Source organism: Pelodiscus sinensis, chromosome 18, assembly GCF_049634645.1.
Source record: "Pelodiscus sinensis isolate JC-2024 chromosome 18, ASM4963464v1, whole genome shotgun sequence".
Taxonomy (NCBI): Eukaryota; Metazoa; Chordata; order Testudines; family Trionychidae; genus Pelodiscus; species Pelodiscus sinensis.
Window position 1 is genome coordinate 35,489,540 of NC_134728.1, and position 23,012 is coordinate 35,512,551.

General features: G+C 51.5%; 1 protein-coding gene across 2 annotated transcripts in view; it reads right to left on the reverse strand.

Moving 5' to 3' along the window:
• Positions 1–345: 345 nt before the first annotated feature.
• Positions 346–23,012, reverse strand: part of AHCY (adenosylhomocysteinase) — a 34,283-nt gene continuing 11,616 nt past the window's right edge. For both annotated transcript variants that reach the window (XM_075901531.1, XM_075901533.1), the window contains exons 5-10: positions 15,994–16,106; positions 13,740–13,947; positions 12,822–12,909; positions 11,903–12,020; positions 6,579–6,773; positions 346–1,306 (exon numbers count right to left, since the gene is read on the reverse strand). In XM_075901531.1, coding sequence (XP_075757646.1) covers positions 1,175–1,306; positions 6,579–6,773; positions 11,903–12,020; positions 12,822–12,909; positions 13,740–13,947; positions 15,994–16,106 — 854 coding nt within the window. In that variant the 3' untranslated portion in view covers positions 346–1,174. The remainder of the gene's footprint in view (positions 1,307–6,578; positions 6,774–11,902; positions 12,021–12,821; positions 12,910–13,739; positions 13,948–15,993; positions 16,107–23,012) is intronic.

Consider the following 23,012-nt stretch of genomic DNA (forward strand, 5'->3'; position numbering starts at 1 on the left):
GACGAAGTTATTTGCTGTCCTCGCCTCTCAGGCTGCCTTCCAGCAAGCAGCTTTCCCGCCATGAATCAGCTGAGCCAGCAGCAGGAGCAGGCAGCCTGAAGCCAGGTGCTGCTACAGCTCCAAGAGCCAAACCACGAGTGCTCCTTAGAAAGACCTGCCTTGGTCAACCATGTGCCATCAGGTCTCTTTCCCCAGACTCGTGTCTTCTGGGAGGAGGCACGGGATATGGACAGCAGTTAGTCATGAGGAAGAGCCAATGAGAGACCCTGCAGCTGCACAGGGACACAGGAGTGAGAGCAGCTGAGAGAGGCAGACAAAACGACGCAGCCATGGCCCAGACCAGAATCATGTCAGACCACAATTGGGGGGTTTAATAAATGCACTTTAAGACACCACAACAGATACCGCAGACCTCAACTTCCCAAAACTCAGTCAGGGCAGGTGCCCACGGCTGGTGGTTTCAGAGAACCAACTTCCCTCCTTCTATGCCCCTGCCTCCCCCATTCACCCCTTCCCCCAGCCTTCTGGAGCCCCTCACATCACAAATGGAAAAGCTGCTGAGTCACAACACCCCTCCTCGCACACTACAATTGTGAAGGAGGCTAAACAGAGAGAGATGAGCAGCAGGACTAGACATGGTCCAGCCTAACATCTTTGATTAAGTAGCTGCTCCCAGGGTACGGAAACAACTTAGCATCATGCTAACCACGGTGGACACAGAGTCCTGTGGAACGCCCCAGAACCATGGCGGAGGCATCACATCTGTCCAGCTTTCACGAACCACAGCACAGAGCCAGGGGGCTGTCTCGGGGACAAGTCACTGCTTAGCCCTCACCATCGCTGGTTAAGCCTGTTTACATACCCAGACCACAGGCTCCTAACAGTGTGTCTCTGAAGGGCCAGGAGCCGAGTCTTAGAACTCCTGCCCCAGCCCCTCAGGCATTATAAGGCTGTAAGGGTGTCCATGGGATCTGCCCCACCATGCATTAGCTGAAGGGCGGGTTCCCAGCGTGAGGGGATGGTGCCTTCACTAGAGCTTCCGCGCCTGTTTACGAGCGTGGGTGTGTGGTGAAAGGGGGAAGGGAAAGGGCTTGTTCTCCGAATCCCAGCAGATGGGTAAGAGCTTTGGAAGATTTGTATCCCTGCACGTTGTTCTTTGGGTAGCAGCAGCTGCTCAGTATCGGTAGTAGTCTGGCTTGAAGGGCCCTTCTTTCGGCAAGCCCAGGTACTTGGCCTGCTTGTCGCTCAGTTTGGTCAGCTTCACGCACAGCTTATCCAGATGAGCGGCCGCCACGGCTTCATCCAGCTGAAAGACAACCAAAAAAAAAAAAACGTTAAGCCCGGGGTGTTCAGCCCAGTGCTGGAGGCCGGAGGTGTCCATCCAGGAGGCCCACCCGCCAGCCCCCAGGGTTAAATGGGGCAGGATCTGCAGAGGAGAACGGAGGAGACGATCCTGCTGCGTACAATAAGTCTTCATACCTGAGCAGTCAGTCGCAATCACATTCAGCTGCAGCCTGAACACGGGGAAAGAGATTAACTTGTGGCAGCTTTTAACTGCCATGCATTACTCAAAAGCAGGAAGCAGCGAGTCAGCAAAAAACTAGGGATGTCAAAATGTGTGTAAATTAAGTAATCGTGTAACCGCTGGAAGTGTCAGTGGTTACGCAGGGGTCGGCAGGCCACAAGGGGGAACTAGGGTGGGAGCATGAAGAGCCCCTTAAACCGCATCATGGCAGTACCACTCCAGGGTTGCCAGAGCGACTCCCCTACAGATGCTGCTAGGGGAAAGGCTGCTGACATCCGTGTATACAGCGAGCACACACACCTACTGTGGAATGGACATGAGCGATCACTCCAGGAACAGAGAACGATCAACAACAACAAGGTGAGGGAGAAAAAGATGAAGAGGCTGGAGCATATGACTTATGAGGAGAGGCTGAGGGAGTTGGGTCTGTTTAGTCTGCAGGAGCGAAGAGTGAGGGGGGATTTGAGGGGGGGGATTTGAGAGCAGCCTTCAACTTCCTGAAGGGAGGTTCCAAAGAGGATGGAGAGAGGCTGTTCTCAGTAGTGACAGGTGGCAGAACAAGGAGCAATGGTCTCAAGTTGTGGTGGGAGAGGTCCAGGTTGGATATTAGGAAAAACTATTTCACTAGGAGGGTGGTGAAACACTGGAACAGGTTACCTAGGGAAGTAGTGGAGTCTCCATCCCTAGTGTTTAAGTCTCGGCTTGACAAAGCCCTGGCTGGGTTGATTTAGTTGGAATTGGTCCTGCCTAGAGCAGGGAGCTGGACTTGATGACCTTCTGAGGTCTCTTCCAGCTCTATGGTTCTATGATTTCCCTAGAGGAAGGAGTGTACACACACAGGCACAGCCAGAACCAAGATGCAATGTGCTCTTGAGATAAGATGCACGCACAGTACCCTATAAGAAGTGAAATAAAAAACAACACTAATCAAAGGAGAAGTTAACAGCAGATACAAAAATGAGACCTCTGCTTGAAAAGCAGCACATTTAGAGGAAGCTGGTTTTCAATGTGAATCCACTACAAAAAGCAAGCACTGAGGTCAAAGTTCGGTTGTATAGCTGGAGATGTAAACGCCACTGTGCATAGGCCGGGTGTTGTTACTTGTGGAACTGCATTCTGGTTCCTGAAGCTAGGAAGGATACAGCAAAACTAGAGCAAATACAAATAACGATAGGAATTGGCGGATGAGACCTCTGGTGACGTTGCAGTAACTTCCCAGCTAGCATGGCATTAAATCTTAAGGCCCCAGTTCCTGGAAGAGTCATGCAATGAGACCTGAACCTTGGCTGCAGCTATAAAAAGATGAAGTCTTGCTCAGTCATCAAAGAACAGCACGAAAACACGATCTGCCTGCCTGGATCGGCAAGGAGCCTGGAACAACAGCTCTGCCCTGTGCCTCTCCGAGGGGTGTTAGTTTTCTGACCCCATTCCAAGGAGCTCACCCACCCTCCCACAGCACAGGGCTGCACGCGGCAGAATCCTACACAGCGATTAGCTGGGGACGTGCTTCTTCCCCTTTGCTGCCACCAGCCAGGCCTGTTCACCGCGGAGGAGGAAACCCCTCTGCCACTCTTGCTATTCACCAGGGGAGAGTGCCCTTCTGCTGAGCCTTGGGCCTTCTGTGACTGCCCGTACCGCTCTGTGGGAAGGGGCACTCCTTCCTGCCACTGCCATTGCAATTAGGGACCAACCCAGGGCATTGCGGGGGCCCTGAATTCCCTTCATCTCACCTTGCAGATAGCGTACAAGAATATGACCATATGACAGAAGTTTGCAAGACCCTATGTTCTCATCAGCACAAGTCAGAAGCAAAATCAATTTACAAACAGAGAAGTGGAGAGAGAGACACGAAGATACTTGACCTCGTCTATCTCCACTGGTCAGTTGCGGAGCCAGGAATAGGCTCCCAACTCTAGTGCTTTCCTCACCAGACCATGCTGCCCCTTCTCCTCTAACCACAAGTTCAGCGAGGGTATTGGGGAAGCATTTTTCAACAGCAGGAGCAAGCGGGCGGAAGAGCCAGTCACTGCCGAGACATGGAGCACGTTCAATAAGCAGGGAACAAGCCGGGAAGTGACAGCAGGGGGGCCTTCCCCAGCCCTTTCAAAAACTATTTTCTGTTTCTTTATTAGAAACAGTTGATGAAAAAAAACCAGGCCAAGTCAATCCCAGAGAATGCTTCAGTTGAGGGTAAAAAGCCATTGAAATCGCGCTCTCTCTACCCCATCCTGCCTCTCTGCCTCAAAACCTACAGCCGGGGCGGGGAACCAAATGACCAGGAGGGGCCTGATGTGCTGGCGCTCCACACCCCCTCCATTGTCCTCCCGTGGGGCTGAAGCACACAATCTACTAGCCTGGCTCCCCACTCGGCCTTGGTGTGGGAGGGAAATGTGGGGAGTGTCGTTCCTCCTACTCAGTCGGGGGCCATGTTAGTGCTTCTCACTTGTGTGTGGCCCCCGACTGATTTTTCTCTGGGTCAGCGGCCCCCAACCCTGAAAAGGTTCCCAGCCCCCGATCTAGCCAGCACAAGCCTATCCACTGTTTCTACTGGTAATACTTTAATTTTAACCTACATCTTTCCTTTTTCAGGCCCATCAATGCCAACTCCCATTAGCCTCCTGGAAAACCCTCCACTACCAAGTCTCACATTTTTAACTGGGGTTTCTGGTACCAGGCACTTTCCTAAATCAAGCATGGACGCAAATTAGTCCTCTCTGAGAGGCTAAGCCAAGCACAGTTCATTTTATGTCCGTGGTTAGATTGGGGGTCATCTCTCATTCAATCAGCTGTACTGGTCTGTATTACTAGGCATTGCCTGACAGGTGGTTTGAAGCAGTGCGTTGTGGGGTGGAATTAGAGTAGCATAATCACTGAATGGCTTCATTCATTCAAGAGGGCTGACGATAAAAGGTTTTCTGCCCAAGGGAAATGGCAGACACGCATTCCCCCACACTTTGGTATGACTGACCCCTGGCAAATCTCCTCCAAACACACCTTTCCGGCTCATTATTTTAACAGGTGGCAGCGAGAGCTTAGAAGTCCTTCAGCAAACACTTCATAAACCATTCCGTATCTGTTTATTCTACTGACTAAAGGGAAAACCTTTTTGCATTATCACTTCTGAATCTGGCTGCATTTCAAAGGCACGGGGACTTAATAGCACAATCTCTCTCAAACAACGGCCACCTCATCTAATTCGCAGGCTTGTTTCTGAAAAATTGAGACCAGATGACAGTTTCTTTTGTAAACGTATGACAGCTGTGACATCCAGATTCCTCCCCCCAAGAACAAAGAATCCACGGATCATTTTAAGTTTAAAGAGAAAACCCAGGAGGATTTGTTGCCAATCCAAGGTCAGCACAGAGATTTTGCAGAGGGGCGGTGGACATGGAGGCAATTAGGACCAGATTGTGGCGGACTCTGCTCAGGTGTGCATGGGGAATGGGCGGCTTTGGAAGCTTGCCTGTTTCTCTCTCCATAATGCTCCTGAATAGGTGCCAAGTGCAATCAGACTGCTCTGAGCTCGCACCCATCGTCAGAGGGACAGGAAATAACGTGCTACGGGCATCTGGACACGGGCAGCATGAACAATTCTTTACGGACCCGCTCCCAAGGGGTCTCACACCCCAGCCCCAAAATACAGGTCTTGGATTTAAATCAGTACACCCATTCATTCCTGTCACAAGTCCCGATTCAACTCTTGTGAGCAACATGCCGGTGACAAGAGCAGCCCTACCTCACAGGCTGTCAGTGGTACTCCGTTAGCACCTTTAAAGCCAAGCACATACGGAGGCAAGTACCTGAGGGATGAAGTAGCTTGTACACAGGTAAGATTCTATATGTAGATGAGATCTCGGCCTCCTGATGGATCCATGTTATCACTGCTCCAGCCAATTGAAACACTGACCGCCCAATAGGGATGTAAAGTGTAACTGGTTAACTAAAAAGCATTAAGCTTATCTGTTTCCCTGAACGATCAAACTCCCTTCAGGTTCCTGGCAGTAGGCCCAGGCACGTTGGCACCCAACAGGTGCATGGAACTTGCAGCTGGGACCCGGGACACATGGGGCTGGCAAACGGACCCCTGGGATGTTGGGTATGTGAGGCCAGCAGCAGGATCCCTGGGTAAAACGTGGGGGTGAGGTAGCAGCCGTCCTCATGCCTAGTTTCACAGTTAAATATTTAACCATGAAACCAATCAAATGTTAATTGGTCACATGATTGTTTTTCACATCCCTACTTCACAAGGCAACTTGTTTTTGAGAGGGAAGAACGCCTCCCATCAAACCACTGGGGAAATGGAGGCAGAGGTCCCAAGGTCACATGGCAACATTAGGTCAGTGCAGAGCTGAAAATTTCTCTCTCTCAGCAAAACTTCAAAAATATATAAAAAAGCTTGGAAGTTTCCAAATCCACGACACACGCCACCCATGCGACAGCTATCGTGAGTGAATCCAACCCAGCAGTGAGGACACAGTACATTTTCAATATATTTAAAATAAAACCCCAAATCCACCACTGTGAAAAAGTCTATAAAAAGCAAAGCCCCCCCCAAACGAGGAAACACTGCAACTAAACTTCATACAACTGAGACATTTGTGAAAAATTTTCAGTTCCAAATAAACATTCTTGGTGCCAAAAAGTTTGAAAAATGTTAAGTCACTCTGACTGTAATTAGGACCAAGTGGGAAATATTACAGAGAGGAAAAGGGGGTAGGCTCTAGGGAAGAGAACTCTCCCGAACAGTGCAATGATCTCCCAAGGAAAGTGGTGTAAAGCCTACAGATTTGGCAATTTCACTGAAAATGACCGAAGACTGTTCCATAGTACATCTTCCACTCTTGCACTAGTCAGGCCTGGGAGAGGCCGTGTGCGCCTTCTGCTTTTAGGACACTGTCCTGTCATCTTGTTAGGTTGTGAATGAAAACTTGCCAAAGGTGGGCTTTTGCTCTTGAAAGTTACTTACCAGCCAGTGACTAGCTGAAGGACTGGGCTGAGCTCACTTGTGCAAGCACGTGGGGGAAAAGATGAAAACATTGAACCCTAAACCCACCTTCTTTGGCAGGATGTGAACTCCCACTGGATACTTGTCATTATTGGTCCACAGCTCAATCTGCGCCAACACCTGATTGGTGAAGGAGTTGCTCATCACAAAGCTGGGGTGACCCATTGCACAGCCCAAGTTGACGAGTCGGCCTTCTGCTAGCAGTATGATGTGACGGCCGTTCTTCAGCGTGTATCGGTCCACCTTTGCGGAAAAACACAACAAGCACCAATGAGAGGAGTGCAAAGGCACTGTATTGGCAGGCTGACTCCCCATCCAGCCTGCTCAGATGATTTAGCCATTAATATGCTACTCAGACTGACTATAATTGAGCTTGATGCTACACAGCATCCTAACTTGAAAACACTCAGTAGGCTGTTGGCCCAGCGTGAAAATTTACAGTTGCTGCTCATTTGGATGGACATTGAGTTTACCATCCATCCAGCCCTTAAGAGTTTCTGCATGTTTACCGCCATTGGAGGGGGAATACAGTGCGCTGCCTAAGAGCACGCATCGGAGGCATGAATAGCCAGAGTGGTTCTCTGCATGCAACCAAAGAGGTGCATCCACGTTGTGTGTCAGTCCACCCGCATATACCATGCGCCTGCCCTCTCTCCCCATCACACTTGCCTGGCTACAGAAGAGCCCAGTGGAAGGCAGTTCCAATTTAGATTGCTAAGGTGATTGGTTTTGCCTTCCTGCCTCCTCACAGCACCCCACTGCTGGGCAGCCTTCAAGAGGATGATTGGTCTGCCCCAGAAACAAGCAAGCTTGCAAATTCATCTGCTAAGAGGAGCTGACAATGTAAGACTGGTGGAGATGAGAAACAGACCCGTTGTGCCTGTCCCCAAAAGAACGGGCAAACCACATCTAGGACCCAGGCTAGTCCCCCTCCTCAGTTCTGCAAAACACAGTGGCTGCTCCTTCCTATTGCTTTACCATGTCTGGGAACATACTCCAGTAAAGCCAACAGTGGAATCCTGACCAATTCTGGGTCTCAAATAACCTTATACTGGCCACTCCTCGGGCCTTCTGCTGAGTTAAGGAACAGACTGGGTCTTTGACATTTATGTTTGAAGGGACACAGTCCTGTTATAGGACTCTGCCTATGCTACTGATAGCTTAAGCTATTCAGACGGGAGAAGAAACAGTTTTTCTGTATTTACTTTTGTTATCTCTTTGCATTTCACTCAGTTGGCATGTCGCAATTTTCAGGCTGTGTTCTCAGTGCTATAATAATGAGAGTTTCAAGCCTTATAAAGGTGCAGAGTTAATGTAAAAACTGTCTTCAGGGATTTTTTTTAAAGTTTGAAGAAGTATTTCTATTGAGATTGAAGAAAAGGTTTGATGTACAAAATATCAACTTTTGGACCAAATTTAAACTAACACTGCCCCCCTTTTGAGACCAAGGAACTTCATAGGTCACACATCGAGATGTAGGTAGGGTATTCCCACTTCAATGCTTTTGACATTTATTTTCAGCAAGGTTTGTGGGCTAAGTAAATGCAATGAAAATGTAAAGCAACTCCCTTCAACGGAACCCTAAACAAACTGGCCATAAATCAAGCCTCCTACTCCCGTTATGCTGGGTGGAATTAAGGAGGCTGCTCTCTAATACACAGTTGCAGTGTTTGTTCCGGGATGGTGGTTCTTCAGGAATAATCCACGGGTCTTCACTGGTCTACAGGGCCCTCCTGGAGTGGAGCACGGAGTTGAGAAGGAGAGATGAGGTGATCTGTGATGCACTCTCATAGGAAGTGGCCAGCAGAAGGAAACAGTTTGCAAACTGCTGTAGTGCAGGAAAAAGGATCTCTTGGCATTTCCCACCCTGATGCCAGGCAGAAGCTACAGGAAACTGAAGTCCAAAGACAGATGTAGCCCCATAGCTGTACATTCCTCTGGCTTTAACAGGGAAAGCATGTCAAAGGAACCCAGCAAAGAGGCAGAGTGATTGATCTCAGACACTAACGGCCACATTTGCAGAGGGGCTGAGTGTTTGTAAAGATCTCCCCCTAAAGCAGTCCAAGGACGCCAACCGAAAACACAGGTTTATGCCCACTCTTCATCATCTTCTAGAGGCCACATGCTCTAGTCCCCGTTGGCACTGCAGCAATTGTCAGCCAAGCAATCAATCACAGGACTGCAGGCTCCTCCAGTGTCTGGCTTAGGATCCAGGCTACAGCCTTGGGGAAGGGCAGAGGGGAACCTACAACACTTACTGCCTTATAGCTATGGTGGCTCAATTCATGAGTCCACGAGCTCTGGCTGAGAGAGCCCCTTTCCTAAGAGCCCTCCCCTAAACTACGCACTCTGGGAAGGGTGTTCACCCCGGTGGTTCTGGCTGTTAAATCCATTTCCAAATAGATTGAACCCTGAGGATTTCCCTCCTCTGAGTGTCCAAGTTCACCTTCCCTACCACTGCACTGTCCTTCTGCTCTGGAGTTAAGGTCGTGGAACCAGACACATCCTTCACCGACCTCAAGGAGAGCAGCAAGAGCAGAAACACACTACAGCCAACTTTAGAAACACTTACAACTCTAGCTCAAGCGTAGAGCAGGGGCCACAGGTGAGTCTCAGTAGCCAGGGGAGATACTCTCCCCTGGGTGCCAAATGTCTCCAGGATAGGTTCACAACTCTGAACTCAAGATGACAACTGTGAAGCCAAGTAGATGGCCTTGAATACTTACAGGTTGTATCCCAAGTCTCATTTGCCAGCACTGCCCAAATGGACAGACGAGTAGCTGGCTAACGTTGCTACCTTGGACTAAAGGGTCTTGGTCCAAGAGATAGACAATGCCTTGATTTTACCTTTCCTATGGCATTTTGCTCTTACACTTTCTGCTCCCATTCCAACCCCCCAAATCAGTGCTTTTATGCATTTATCTGCTAGGTCAGGGTGGACAATCATTTTTGGTGGGAGGCCACTCCAAGATTTTAGAAAGTGATCAAGAGCTACTTTTCTATGGAGGAGGTGTGGGGTCTGGAATGGAGGTTGGGTACAGAAGGGAGCATGAGGTAAGGGACTGGGGTACAGGAGACAGTGTGAGGTCTAAGAAGAAGACTGCTGGGTCCAGGGAATGGAGTGTAGGGTCATGGGGGGGGGGTACAGGGTCTAGGAGGGAGTTGTGACCTGGGGGAGGGAGTTGGGGTGTGGGAGGTGCAGGAGTCCCGGAGGCAGGCTCTGACTGGGAGGCGCTTACCTAAGCATCTCTCGGTCAGCAACCCTGCAGCACCCCCATGGCAGGCTGGGCTCCCTGCTTCTGCAGCCCCAGACTGCTTAAAATTGCAGGCTGCTCCCTCCATGTTGCCCAGCTCGGGGGGAGGGGGGAGAGGGGAAGGAAGAGGCTTGTGCGGCCCCCAGACCAATCTCTCAGCTCCTATTGTCTGGTTGTTTCCAGCCAATAGTAGCTGAGGATTGGGCTGGGGACAGGGAGATTGCTCTGGAGAGAGCAGGAGGCTGCATGTAGACACACACATGAAGCAGCCCTGCACCTAAAACAGCAGCTGCTGAGGGTCCCAACAGGGGGTCTGCAAGCTGGATCTAGCAGCTTAGTGGGCCGGATCCAGGCCATGAGAGGCATTTTGTTTACCCCTGTGCCAGGTGGTATAGAGACGTCCTAAATGCCCAGATTCTTGCCAGGCAAGACTGTACTAAGGACTGTGGTGACTGGAGATTTTCCTGGGAACATTTAGGTTTGGTGCAGAATGGAAGGGAGAACACTCCACCACCGGGTCCCACATTCTATGACTCTTGGCAGATAGATGCTGTCTACAGCACAGCATTGGTATCCCATTACCAACGCCACACCGCCAGAGACACTGCCTGCAGAAGAAATGGCTGTCTGCAGTGTTACTTTGATAGTTAAACAGGGAAATCAAAGAAGACAGGCAGTATTTGGTTAATTGCATCCAGAACCACATTAAGTACCAGGGAACTGTTCCATGCATTTCCTGGCGATGATGCAGCGCTGCTGCCCTGCAGAATCTCTCCCCAGTTGGTTTACGCTTTGAGGAAACAGCTGACAACTGCTTTCTAGGACCTACCTTTCAATTAACTGGAGGCCAGTTTGAAGGATTTCTGCAGATCTTGTCTCTACAGGGCACCGTACGTCACCCCACACAGGGACTGCGGTCTGGCGATATTAAGTCAGATTTCCCTCCCAACCCCCAGGGCTTTTTCTTCTTGACACAGAAATGGTTTCAGTTACTGTTGTGGAGCTGCCCTACTCGAGCTGCAGGCAATCAGCCAGCGCAGATAGCTCTGCCAGGGCGCTCAGACCCTGCAGGCGTGGAACATGGGCAGCATATGACACGGATGTTTCTAGTCAGGAAGGAAACATGGAAGAGGGAAGGACAGTTCAATTGGCTGGGGACCTAGCGCTCTGGCACCCACAAGGGGCTTCTAGAGTCTCCAACACCCTCTCCTGCTGAATTTTCCTCAATGGCCTGGATAGAAGACAAGCAACACTGATGGCCACAACCAACAGGAAACCCAAGGCTCCCTCTCTGATCCCATAGCCTTGGGAAGGCAGGAACTCTGTCGTTGGCTTGCTGGCAAAGAGACCCCGAGTTCCAACTCCACCCCTGAGTGCACAGACGCCGATTCGCTGTCCAGTGCTTACTGGGGACCCTAGCAAACGCTGAGCCAAGTTCTCCCTTTTCCTCCATTCTCCTGCCTCCTCTTAGCACTGGGCACAGCCAGCAGAGTCCAAAGAGCCGGTGTCTCTGCTACTTACTCTGGGGAGGGCCCTGCAAAGGATCAGAAGGACGCTCCCAGTATGGCTCAGCCTCCCCCCAGGTCAGCTGGGCAGGCAATTCCAGAAGCCTCAAGACAACCTCAGGGGCCTCATCCACAGGGTGCCCAGAGGAAGATTAAATGCCGTCCTCAGCTCCTCACAGCCTATGATACTGGAGGGCCCAGCCGGCTTTCTAGAGCTGAGCCAGGCCAGAAGTCAGAATCAACTTCCCACTCACCTTTCCAAGCTCCCCTCCTCCCATCATCATCCAAACAGGCTCCTGGTTTGTCCTTCATTGCCTACGCCAGCACTTATGGTCAGGGTGGTCACTATACAAACAAGCCAAACCTTGGCTTCTTAGCCAAAGATGGCCCTGGCCCTGCGGGTACATCCTTCCAAAGGCCAGGCAACACCGCAGTCCACGGTCTCCTCGGCCCTCGATCGCACACAGGAGAAAGGAGAGCCTGTTTGTTCCTAGCAGCCAGGAGGAAGGCCGGGAGTCGCTAGTTATGGAAAGGAGAGCGTCTGAGGGGGAACCAGCCTCCCCGTGCAGGAGGAAGATAGCTGAATAGCTCCCCCATGGCAGGCCCAGCTCACCTGAGGTTTAATGTTCACTGTCTCCACGGCGTTCTCTTTCAGCCACTTCGCATCCACCTCCACGTCAAAGTGGCCGATGTTACAGACGATGGCATCGTCCTTCATCTGTTCGAAGTGTCTGCAACGAGAAGGCAGGTGCTGTCGCAGAGCAGGCCTTGGCCCACTCTGCCCCACTGCCGGCAGTGCCGTGTTGGGCAGGGTAAGGGGAGTCCTGAGAAAATGGACGGTGGCAGCCTCTGGGGACCTAAGAGTGGAACCTTGAAAGAGGCCCGGCTGGGAAAGTCACCTCAGCACCCCCCGGCCGTGGCAATTTCACCTTCTGCTGTCAGTATTCACAGGCATGGGAGCAGCAAGAGGGCAGTGGGGCTGCAAGCAGGGGCCTGAGGGGAGGGGCCACCAGGGTATTTGCCAGGCACAACAGGGGCAACGAGCTCTCCAAAGAGCCAAGGCAGGACCCCGAGAGAAGAGCTGCCCTGGCCCGTCAGCATAGCACCTTCGAATGGCAACCCTGCAGCCGAAGCAGCGACGTCTCTCCTCACGCCGGGGCAAGAGGAGTTTGAGAGCGGGACTGAGGGCGGCAAGAGTCAGACCCAGGCAGGAGGTTCCTCTCCTACTCTGCCCGTCTTGCACTTGGCAAATCCCTCCTGATACTCCAGCCCTGGACTCCCCTCCCCAACCAACTCTGCCAGTGCTCCTCACCCCAAGCCCCCCCATTCCAGCCAAGTGTTCCCTGTGGCTCTCCCAATGCCCTTCGCCCGGATCAGAGCACTCCCCCCCCCCCCCCCCCGTTCACAACGCCCAGCCCTGCAGAGCCGAATGGCCAGCGCTGCCCCCCATAGCCCGTCCCGTGCTGCCAAGCAGAGTCTTGTCAATATCGGACATGGGGTCACTTCACTTTCAGCCAGGGGATGGACAGTACCTGCCCTGCACGATGTCAGTGCAGCCAGTGGTGGTGACAAAGATGTTCCCTTCTTTGCAAGCCTCCTCCATGACTGTTACCTCATAACCTGAAGGTGAAAAGAAAAACCATTGTCCTGCGCCCTGCCAAGAGCCTCTTCTCCCAGCCAACACCCGGTACATGAAGATACGATACAGGAACGCCCGCTCAACAGGCACTGTCCCCACCTCTCCCTCTTCCACCCCGTGGGCCGTGCAGTGCCATTATCACCACGCTGCCTCCAAGGAAGGTGAACGTGCCAGTTTTGCAGGTTTCGCGTTCGTCAGGGTACCACCCCGGCACACGCATGGAGGGGAGGTAACTGCACGTGTATCAGCCTGTCTGCACAGGGCACCCACCAACTAGTGGGGACCCAGGAAGCATGGAGTTTGGTTTGCTTCCTTGTCACTACCAAGTAGGGCTTCCCAAAGAGGCTCATTGTTATGCTGCCTGGCGCAGAATGGAGGCGAATGCTGGGTATTCGGACGCGGAGACGGTCCCTTGAAGTCTAGGCCCGGGTGGAGGTTAGAGCTGTCTGGGCAGGAGCCAGTCCAACACCTGTTCAGAAACTTGGTACCACTGCCACAAAGCAGAGAGGGCCTATCCCAAACTCTGGAACTACGGTGCAGCCTAAAATTGGGGAGGAGACCCTCAAGTGTCCCAACAGAGGCACATCATTTACACCAGTACTAACTCCACTCCCTACAGCCAGAAGGGAACAGTCCATTACTGGCACCATCGCATGCAAGAGTCACCTCCATCAGAGCGAGGACCAGGGCTGCTGACCTCCCAGTGACTCTTGGCCAGGTGTCACGACGTGCGCTACACAACAGGCTACAGAGCCCACCAACGCTGCACCGAGTTCCCAATGCCCTGCCCCCATAATCCTCAGCGGCTCACCTTCCATGGCTGCCTGCAGCGCGTTGATGGGATCAATTTCTGTGATGATGACCCTGGCTCCAAAGTTTCTCAAGGCTTGAGCGCAACCTTTGCCAACATCTCCGTAGCCTGCCACGATGGCCACCTTCCCGGCGATCATGACATCCGTGGCACGTTTAATGCCATCGATAAGGGACTCGCGGCAACCGTAAAGGTTATCGAATTTACTCTGGGGAGGGAAGCAGTCATTTGAGAATAGCTGAAGCAATCACTGAGACGCTCACATGCTTCCTATTTACAGAGGACCTGGACACACTTATCGAATGCCGCGAAGCGGACAGTCAGCTACGTGCTTTTCCCCACATCAAGGCAAGGTCGGTCTAGCTGAACATGGATTCGGCTGCATTCCTTTCAGTGGCTTCGGACTCCGGCCCAGATGGCTATCGCAGACTCTTATCAGAGGCATTTCATTCGTGCAGTTCACCTGCTGGCTAGTTCTTGGGCTTCAAAAACAGCCTCCCTGGGGCAACTGAAGGTGACGAACAGAGCAGCGCATGGGAGCCTGCCACAGACAGAGCCTGGACAGCAGCAGGTACACAGCAGGGAGCTATGGCTCGCTCAGACTCCACTTGCTACAGAAGCCCACAGACTGTTCCAAATGGCACAGCTATCGCTGACCTGGCAACCGCAGCCAGCAAGTTCTAGGGAGCTGCATCTTTCCGGGAAGGGGGGGTGGTCTAGAAGCACCAAGCACTCGCATGCACAGCTCCAAGCCACTAGGGCCCAAAGCACGTCCCAGTCACTGCTCCCCGCCATCTGCGACGAGCTGGGGAAGAATTCCTCGCCCGGGGAAGGAAGACAAATACCACGGGGCTCAAGTGCCAGCCTCATCGCAGTGGATACTCATCCACAGCCCATCAGCAGAGTAACACTGTGCCAAGGCACCAGGCACTTAAAGCAAGGAGCCCCGTCTCACACCTGCCTTACAAATCAGTGGCAGAGGCATCTTGGCCCAGCCCTTAGTTCAAAGCTCAGCTCGGCAACAGAAGACAAACAATGAAATTCCATGTTTTCATCTGCCTGAGCCTAGCACAGCGGTTCCCAACCTGTTTTACACCATGGACCGGCAAACCCGTTCACAGACTTTTGGCGGAGCAGTAACGATGCAAAGAACGAATGCAAATATATAAATAAAATATTAGCACGCCACCAAAAGGCCCAGCCCCCACAGCCATCATGAATAGCTGGTTTCAGTTCTGGCAGCTGCCACAGCTGAAGCCAACTGTTCGCGGCGGTTCTGGGGGGTGCAGCTGGGGCTGGTGGTAGGTGGCCTGGGTTTTAACCCCAGCACCTCCACTGACCTACAGTGACACCTTAGGCAGGTCCCTTCACTTCCCGGTCTGTTTTCTCTCCTGTCCTGTTGGCTTCAGGGGAGAGGAAACTTTTGTGGGTTGGGGGCCTCTGACCCACAGAAATATCAGTCGGGGGCCACCCAAAAAGCCCCTTACTGATGTGCCGCCCGCCTGAGAAGCAGGAAGACTCTCCTTGCATTCCCTTCGCACACCAGAGCCTACTAGACTGTGTGTGCTACAGCCCTATGGTGGGGTAGTAAAGGGGCTGGAGCACCAGCACAGGCTCCCCAAGGTGGGGGGCAGGGGGGGATGAGCCTCGGGGGCCAGATCTGCGCAAGCTGGGAGCTGCATTCAGTCCCCAGGCCTGAGGTTCCCCACCCCGGCTTAGACCAATGGTTCCCACCTAGTTACCATGGTGGCCCACACCCACAATGTCTATACTACCTGTGTGGCCTGAGGCTGTCGCATGGGCTGCAGCTTTGTGGCAGAGACCCACTGGCTTAGACTGGAAGAGACTATCCTCGCTGGGAAGAGCTGCGTGTTTGCGCAGGGCTGGCCTAATGGAGCTCTGGCCTCTGCTGGGAACGGAGTGCGCTGCTGGAATACCAGCAAACAAGGAGGAACGAAGACTCTTGCAAGGCACCAGTGCTTTATTCTACACCACAGTTTTTCTGAAGTTGCAAGAAATCCATTAAGTTGCCACGCTGCATTAACTCATACATGTCCCAGGTCCCTTCCACATCCTACCCCATCCACCATATCTTGAGATTTATTAGCCACCAAGCCAAAGAGCAGCCAGCCCCCGTCTGCAAGGACAACAAGCTTAGCATGCCCAGATGGGGTGCAGAGTAACAGTCTGCCGCGGCACTCGCAAATCCTGTATCCGCAGGAAAGGGGGTGCGGCAGAACGCTGCCTGCATTACCTTGGTGACAGAATCATTGACGTTGATGGCTGGCACTTTCAGGCTCCCCTTGGCTTTCATCTTATGCAGCTCGTGAACCCCAGTCGTCGTCTCTTCGGAGATGCCTTTAATTCCTGCAGGCGAGACCAGAAGAGCCATGTGCAAACTGAAACGTCCAGCCTGAGACTGACAGAGTCACAGTGGCCCCATCTGGAAGAATTCTGCCAGTGGGGAGGAGGAAGAGACAAGAACCCATCTCGTATGGGACTGTTTGGGTCTTCAATAAAAAAAAGAAAATAGCCTGAGAACATCCCAGCTCCCTAGGTGCCCCCAAAATAACTTTGCAGATGCCAGCCAGGGATCCCATGCAACTGCAGAGCATCAGTGACTTCGCTCTCAAACCCATGACTTCCGTCTCAAGCTTCATTCACTGTAAAAGAGTTAACCGGTTTGTTTTTAGAGTATCGTCTATGAAGTCTGCCCTTTTTCTCTCTTCTAATGCTCGTCTGTGGTCTCGTCCCTCACTCTAGCAGTCAGGCTTTTGTTGATTAGAAGGCAAAAAACCCCACACTCGTGAAATACAATCCACCCGCATTGGCACGGCACAAATCAATGCACGGAGGTCCAAGGTCATCTGCACCGAACAGGCCAGCATGCGGGGAACAGGACTAGCACACAGAACAAGATGCTGAGGCTCATGGGAGAGCCAATGGACCTGATGAGGCACCTGGTAGAGAGGCACAAAAGGAAGCTTGAGCAGAGCCCCTCCCCCACCGTACCCATTTATAAACCAGCTGCCCACTCCCCAAGTTCATACCCTCTCCCAGACACTCTACAATGCAGGGGGGAAGGGGTGGATGTCCCAGCAAGCCAGCCGCTCAACTCCAAGGGGTGGCTTGTCCCTCTCCTCCTCCCCGCCATCATCTGATGCTTGTTACACCCACAACTCCTTTTCTGTTCCATTTTGTCTGGGGTCACTGAGTTACCTACAAAAATGCATGTTTTCAAACAATAGCATCTATAGTCACCGTTCCAACCCATGGGGGGTGGTTTACAGGACAGTACTCATAACGGGGGACCTGGTAATGAGCAACCCTCAACTGTCACATCATTGTCCAGCCATTCATAAAACTGTTCTTCAAAGACTCTCTGATGCACAATTTGTCTTGATGTTAACGTCTCACTGTCCTGGTGTCTGGCTGCTCATAACTGGCTGCCAGATGATAGGCCTTCAGCACCCCCCCCCCCACCACTAGAAGTTGTTCTTACTTTCACAGATATTAGGCGGCACATAGCAAGCAGCAACAATGGGAATATTGCATTCACTGAGGTCTAACTCAGTGTCTCGCAACTTTTTTTTTTTTTTTTTTTTAACAAAGTACCCCTTTTTTAAAAAAAACTATAAATACCCCCAGCAGCTACAGTTTTCAGACACACAAACATTTTTTCTACCATTGCAACACATTTGTTTAAACAGCTTAATCGTAGCCGGACAGGAGATGAAATTTTTGGGTATAAAAAGTACAAAAATAATCAAGCGCTGTAAAACTTAAAACAAAAATTCAGTTTTCTTCAAATGTCAGTTGTGTTGATGTACGCCCAGACTCCTCTCGAGTACCCGAGGGTACTTGTACCACTGGTTGAGAAACACTGGTCTAAACCACTCAGTGTGCCAACATCCTTTAAACAGCCAAAGGCACATTCTACCACCATTCTGCATTTGCTCAGTCTCTAGTTGAAGAGCTCCTTACTGCTGTTGAGGTGGACTGTGCACAAAGTGATTAGCCACGAGAGGCAGGGGTAGGCTGAGTCTCTAAGGTTTGGGGAATATTTTAACTTGCCCAGGCACTCACTAACAGATCTAAAGGGGACAATATTATTACAGGGCAATTTCAAAAGCCAGCTGGAGAGAGAAGCTACAGAAACTTGATTTCATTTACATCTTTGACACCTGCAATAGAGGTTTAAAACAAAGACCTTAACTGGATGGCCCACTACATTCCACACGATAAAGACATAAAAAGCCAAGCACCGGGTACTTATTAGAACCCATTCTATCAGCCTCATTTACCATGCACACTAATTGACAATATATTTTTTTTCATTTTCTTTCCCTCCCCATCCCTTCTCCTTCTCTGCCCTCTGGACTCCTTAACACCATTCATCTGAAGAAATGGGCTGTGCTCACAAAAGTTCATACTATCTAAATTTTTTTTTTTTTTTTAGTCTCTAAGGTGCTGCAAGACTATTTGTTGTTTCAAGTTTATATTGGCATTTCAATGTCACCAATAAAAATGTTCTGGTCTGGGAAGAAAGATCCATCTTGCAGCTTTCTGAAGAGATCAAAACTCCTAAAGTTGTGCATGTCCTGCATCTTTCCTGACCATCCCACATGGAGACTGGTGAAACAGCCCATGTGACCCACCAGTACTTGCAACACCGTGGAAACGTATCCCGTGTAGTTGATGTGCTCTTTGGCAAAGGTGGGGCATTCTGTCTCTCCCCCCACCAGTTAGCGAACTCCATTGCAGCAGAGCCATCCACTAGGTCTTGCACGTTTCCCCAGAGTCACTACCCTTCCTAGCAAGAGGGTACTGATCGCTCTGGCTACTTCGATCACAGCAACCCCCACTGTAGATTTACCCACTCCGAATAGACTCCCAACGGACAGATGGCAATCCATCGCCGAAAGCTTCCACGGGGCTATTGCCACTCGCTTCTCACCGGTCAGATCAGGTCTCCTTTTGGCACTGCAGCACGTCAGGGTGGGGAAAAGCAATTCAGAGTTTCATGGAAATGGCTCACACATGCAAACGTTTTGCAGCCACTGGTCATCATCCCATAGGTGTGTATCTCTGCAGTCCCATCAGTCTCTGCTTTTTCCTGAGACCAGAATCTGTGTTCTACTGTGCTAACACACCCCACTGCAATCACCATATGCCAAATGCTCCATTCAATGGGTTCCTGCACATCTGTGTGCATAGCCTCCTCACGTTCCTCCTCGCACCAGCAGCTCCTAGCTAAGCTCCGGACAAACTGCAGGATGAGGCCTGAGGGGCTGCAAAGCTTGCCACAGCAGCGTGGGGTCCATGCTTACGTTGCTATGGCACCTGCACAGACTAACCAAGGAAAAAAGGGTGCGAAAAAATTGTTTGCAGCTGCTTTCAAGGAGGGAAGGAGGATGTAAGTCCATCTTGGGAGACGGATGACACGTTCCCAGACCCACCTAGGTCAATGATTTTAATCCCATCAGGCATCGGGACCCTAACCCAGAAATCAAATGGGCAGCAGGAACTGTGGGATGGCTACCCACAGTGCATTGCTGTAAGAATCAATGGTAGTGGGGGTGCGCTCCTTTGACCAAATGCGCTTACCATGGACACGCGCCAGTGACTTTATAAAATCAGATGCTAAACGTTCATCTGAATACAGTCAACCTCATTTCATATGTAGATGCATCCTATGTCCACCTGGCTGAAAGTATCCCAGGTGAGCCCCTACGTACCTAGAATAATCCAATAGCCTACTTCAGACTCCACCTGCCTTACAGTGGCTCCAGCCATTTCTTCACACATTATTGCTGCCATGAGCCTAGAGCCTGACTGTCCTGCAGCGGAGTTGGGGCAGAACACAGACAGGCACTATTTACCTAAGTACTTCTACACCATCACCCTAGTAACTGAACACCTCACAGGCATTATGTATTTACCCTCCTAACACCTGCACTGCTCTCCATTTGACAGATCAGGAACTGAGGACCAAGGAGACTAAGTGACTTGACCAAGGTCACGAAGTCTTTGGCAGAACAGGGAACTGAACCCAAGTCTCTGGCATGCCAGACGACCACTCGAACCATCCTTCCTTTTGGCCAGCAGTGGCCAACAATCTGATTCAGGACGTGAGCGGCACAGCTGGCAGGCCCACGTGAGTGAAATGTGCTGCAGGGCAAGAAGGAACAGCTTTATTTTGTTCCTTTTAAGTTTTCCCCATAGGACTAAAGTCTACAGGGCAACTGGCACCTCATTCCCACAAAGACACATTCCCTGCGTGACCTGCAACAGAAAACCAGCCATAGGCCCGAGCAGTCCGTCAGCATGGACTTGCACTGCCGGGTGGCTGCCCTCCATTCAGTGACCTGTGCTCACTAGAACAAAAGCAGGTGGATTTCAGACTGGTGCTCCCTGAAGCTCAGCTATTCCTGGAGCATTCCTCCAGCCACCTGCCCCGAGAAGGTTCAGCCATGCAGCCTTCACAGAAACTGCTGGAGTCGGATGGAATTCTTATGAAAGGCTGAAGGATGGGCCATGTTTTCCTGGCTGGGGGTCACTTTGGGACAGAAATCTGGATTCACTTAACTCCCTGAGATTACATTGCAACACCTTGACCGCCAATCACTCCCCAGGGCAGCAAACATCACGTTTCCCTGCCACGGGACAGTGCTCAGGAATTAGCAGCAGGAGGGTCACCCTGGCAAGGGCAGGCCAAAGAACATCTCATTTCTGGCTGCTTTTACACACGTTAAGCCAACCAGTGGCAAGAGGGAGAGCCGCTGATGAGACAGAAGCCACGAGAAGCGAGCCGGCAAGGCGGACGGAAAGCAGCCTTTGCTCTGTCTGCCGTGTGTCCTCCCGCCAAGCGAGGGACAAGGTCCTTCAGGGGGAGGAGGGGTAACAACTGGGCAGCAAGGCAGATCCTGGTGGGCAGCGGGGGCTGGAGAGTGAGCCTGCTCTGCATCCACCCCCAGGCAGAAGCTCCTGAGTCCGAGGAACGGAGCTCAGCACCGCTCAGGTCAGGTCTGGCCTGGCTACATCAGCGTCATGGCCAAGGGGCAACTGGCGCAAACACAAGCAGCCCCCGTGTCAGGAGCTTGGTTTGGTTTCATTTTTTACCACTGGGATCTTCCCAGCACCAGTCAGGTCCTTGTGCCCCACTAATAGCCTCCTCTCGGCTCACAGTTTGAACACTCCAGGCTCATGGACTGAGCATGGGTCTGGGACTCAGGAACCCACAGACTGTAACTCATTTGGTCGCCACGCTCTGGACACCTAACCTCAGATCCCAGCTGTGCAGCGAGGAAGATCTGCCTCAGCACTGTGTCTCCAAGGATGGGTTCTAGGTCTCGGAAAGCGATAGGAAGGGACAACGAACTATGCAAACGCTAAATACTCCAACACAATCCAATCAGGGGTCCATAGAAATAATCACATTCACATGCGCCTTCTCTTCCCTACCGACTTTCGCTACTTCACTAAACATCAGATTCATGGGAATTTTGCCCAAGGCACAGGTCCAGATTGAAGACCAACACCAGTGATCTGAGCCACACAGGGCAACATTTGCAAACACACCCACGTCACTTCAGAGCCTAAGTTTCATTGAAAGTTAATGGGACTTGGGCTCTTCACACAGAGGCGCTTTTTAAAAGTTTTACCAACAATGTCCAGGTTTTAGTTTTTAATTCGACATTTCAAGCCTGTGCGATTTTTTTTTTAATTGCGCTGTTCTAAAATCCTGGGGGGAAGGAATTCTGTTAAGGGAGACTGTCAAGCCACAAATGCCTGGGAAAAGAACAGTGACTGGGTTAGAGTTATTCCATCTGAACTAATACTAGGGATGCAAGCTGGGGCTACGTTTCAAAGGCTGAGGCGCTGCATGGAGCCCGGGGCCAGCAGGGGAGTCCCCAGTGGGTGCAGGAGCAGTGAGTGAACCGCCCCCTCCCGTACACATGCATGTGCGTGGTGCAGAGAAGCACATGGAGCAGCCAGACACTCTTAGCCCTGGGACTGCAGCAGGCAGGGAACCTCCTGAGGATCCCACTGGGTGCCACCTAAGCACCTCCTGGCCAGAGCCTGCTTCCGGCACCCCACCCCCTCCTGTACCTCAACTCCCAGCCCCAGCTCACCCCCCAAACCCTCTGCACTCCTCTGCCCCAGGTCACAACTCCCTCCCAAACCCTGCACCCCTCCCCCAGGCCAGAATCCTCTCCTGCACCCATACCCATGCCTGTATCCTGCACACTAATCCCCCTCCTTCACCCAAACTCTCAGACCCTCTACTGAACTCCAGTCTCCTATCCTAAGCTCCCTTCTGCACCCAATCTCCATCCCAGACCCCGCACCCTATCCAGGGAGAAGTGCAGCCCTTGGCCGCTTACCAAAATCTTAGATTGGCCCCTCATGAAATATTGCGCACTCGGATGTAGAAGGACCCAGCAATTATATACACGAGATCTCCAAGGGGGGATGGAATCTATGATACATAGACCAATTGCTGGAGCCAGAGGTTAGATTAGCGGCAACAGGTCTTCTCCTTTCCTCCCTCAACATCTGTTGAGCCTGTTTTACCTATTACAAAAACTGCGATCAGCATTTGCCTGGTGTATTTCCCCTCTCCAACAGAGGGCAAGCCACAGCTTAATACACACGTACCTTGTGTGGTGGAAATTCTGCCAACTCACAAAAATTGTACAGCCCTTGCATCCATCTCCAGTGAAAGTGAAATTTCATACAATCAAGGTGCTCCGCAGATTTCCCTCCTCACTGCAACCACAAGCAACCCCTAAAGCCGCAGAGGCAGAGCAAGCAGACACCGATGAGCAGTGCAGTGCTGCCCTCTAGGGATCCTTCGCAGAAGGACATTTCTTAGGGTAGGATGGGGGAGGGGAAACCAATCCCCAAATTCCTGAAAGTTTGTGCACAAAAGCACAAGATTTTGCCAAGTGGCTTTAAGACCCACTTGCACGGGTGATGGAACAAGAGCTCTCCCGCCCAAGCGCCTCTAGCAATGCAGCCTTCCATTTATGACATTGGAGGTGCTAATGCAATGACCCATCTGTCGTGACTTCACTGGAAGATCATGGAAAGAAAACATGTCAACAAGGAAATCTCTGTGTTTAAGCAAGAAAGGAAAGATCAGGAAAGCTATGGAAGGAAGTGAGCGAAGAACTCCTGATGCAGAGATGGGTTTCAACGCTTTCCCTGGTGAGAAAAGGGGAGTCAGAGTCAGTCTAAATCAAGGAAAAGTCTAAAACAACGCCCACT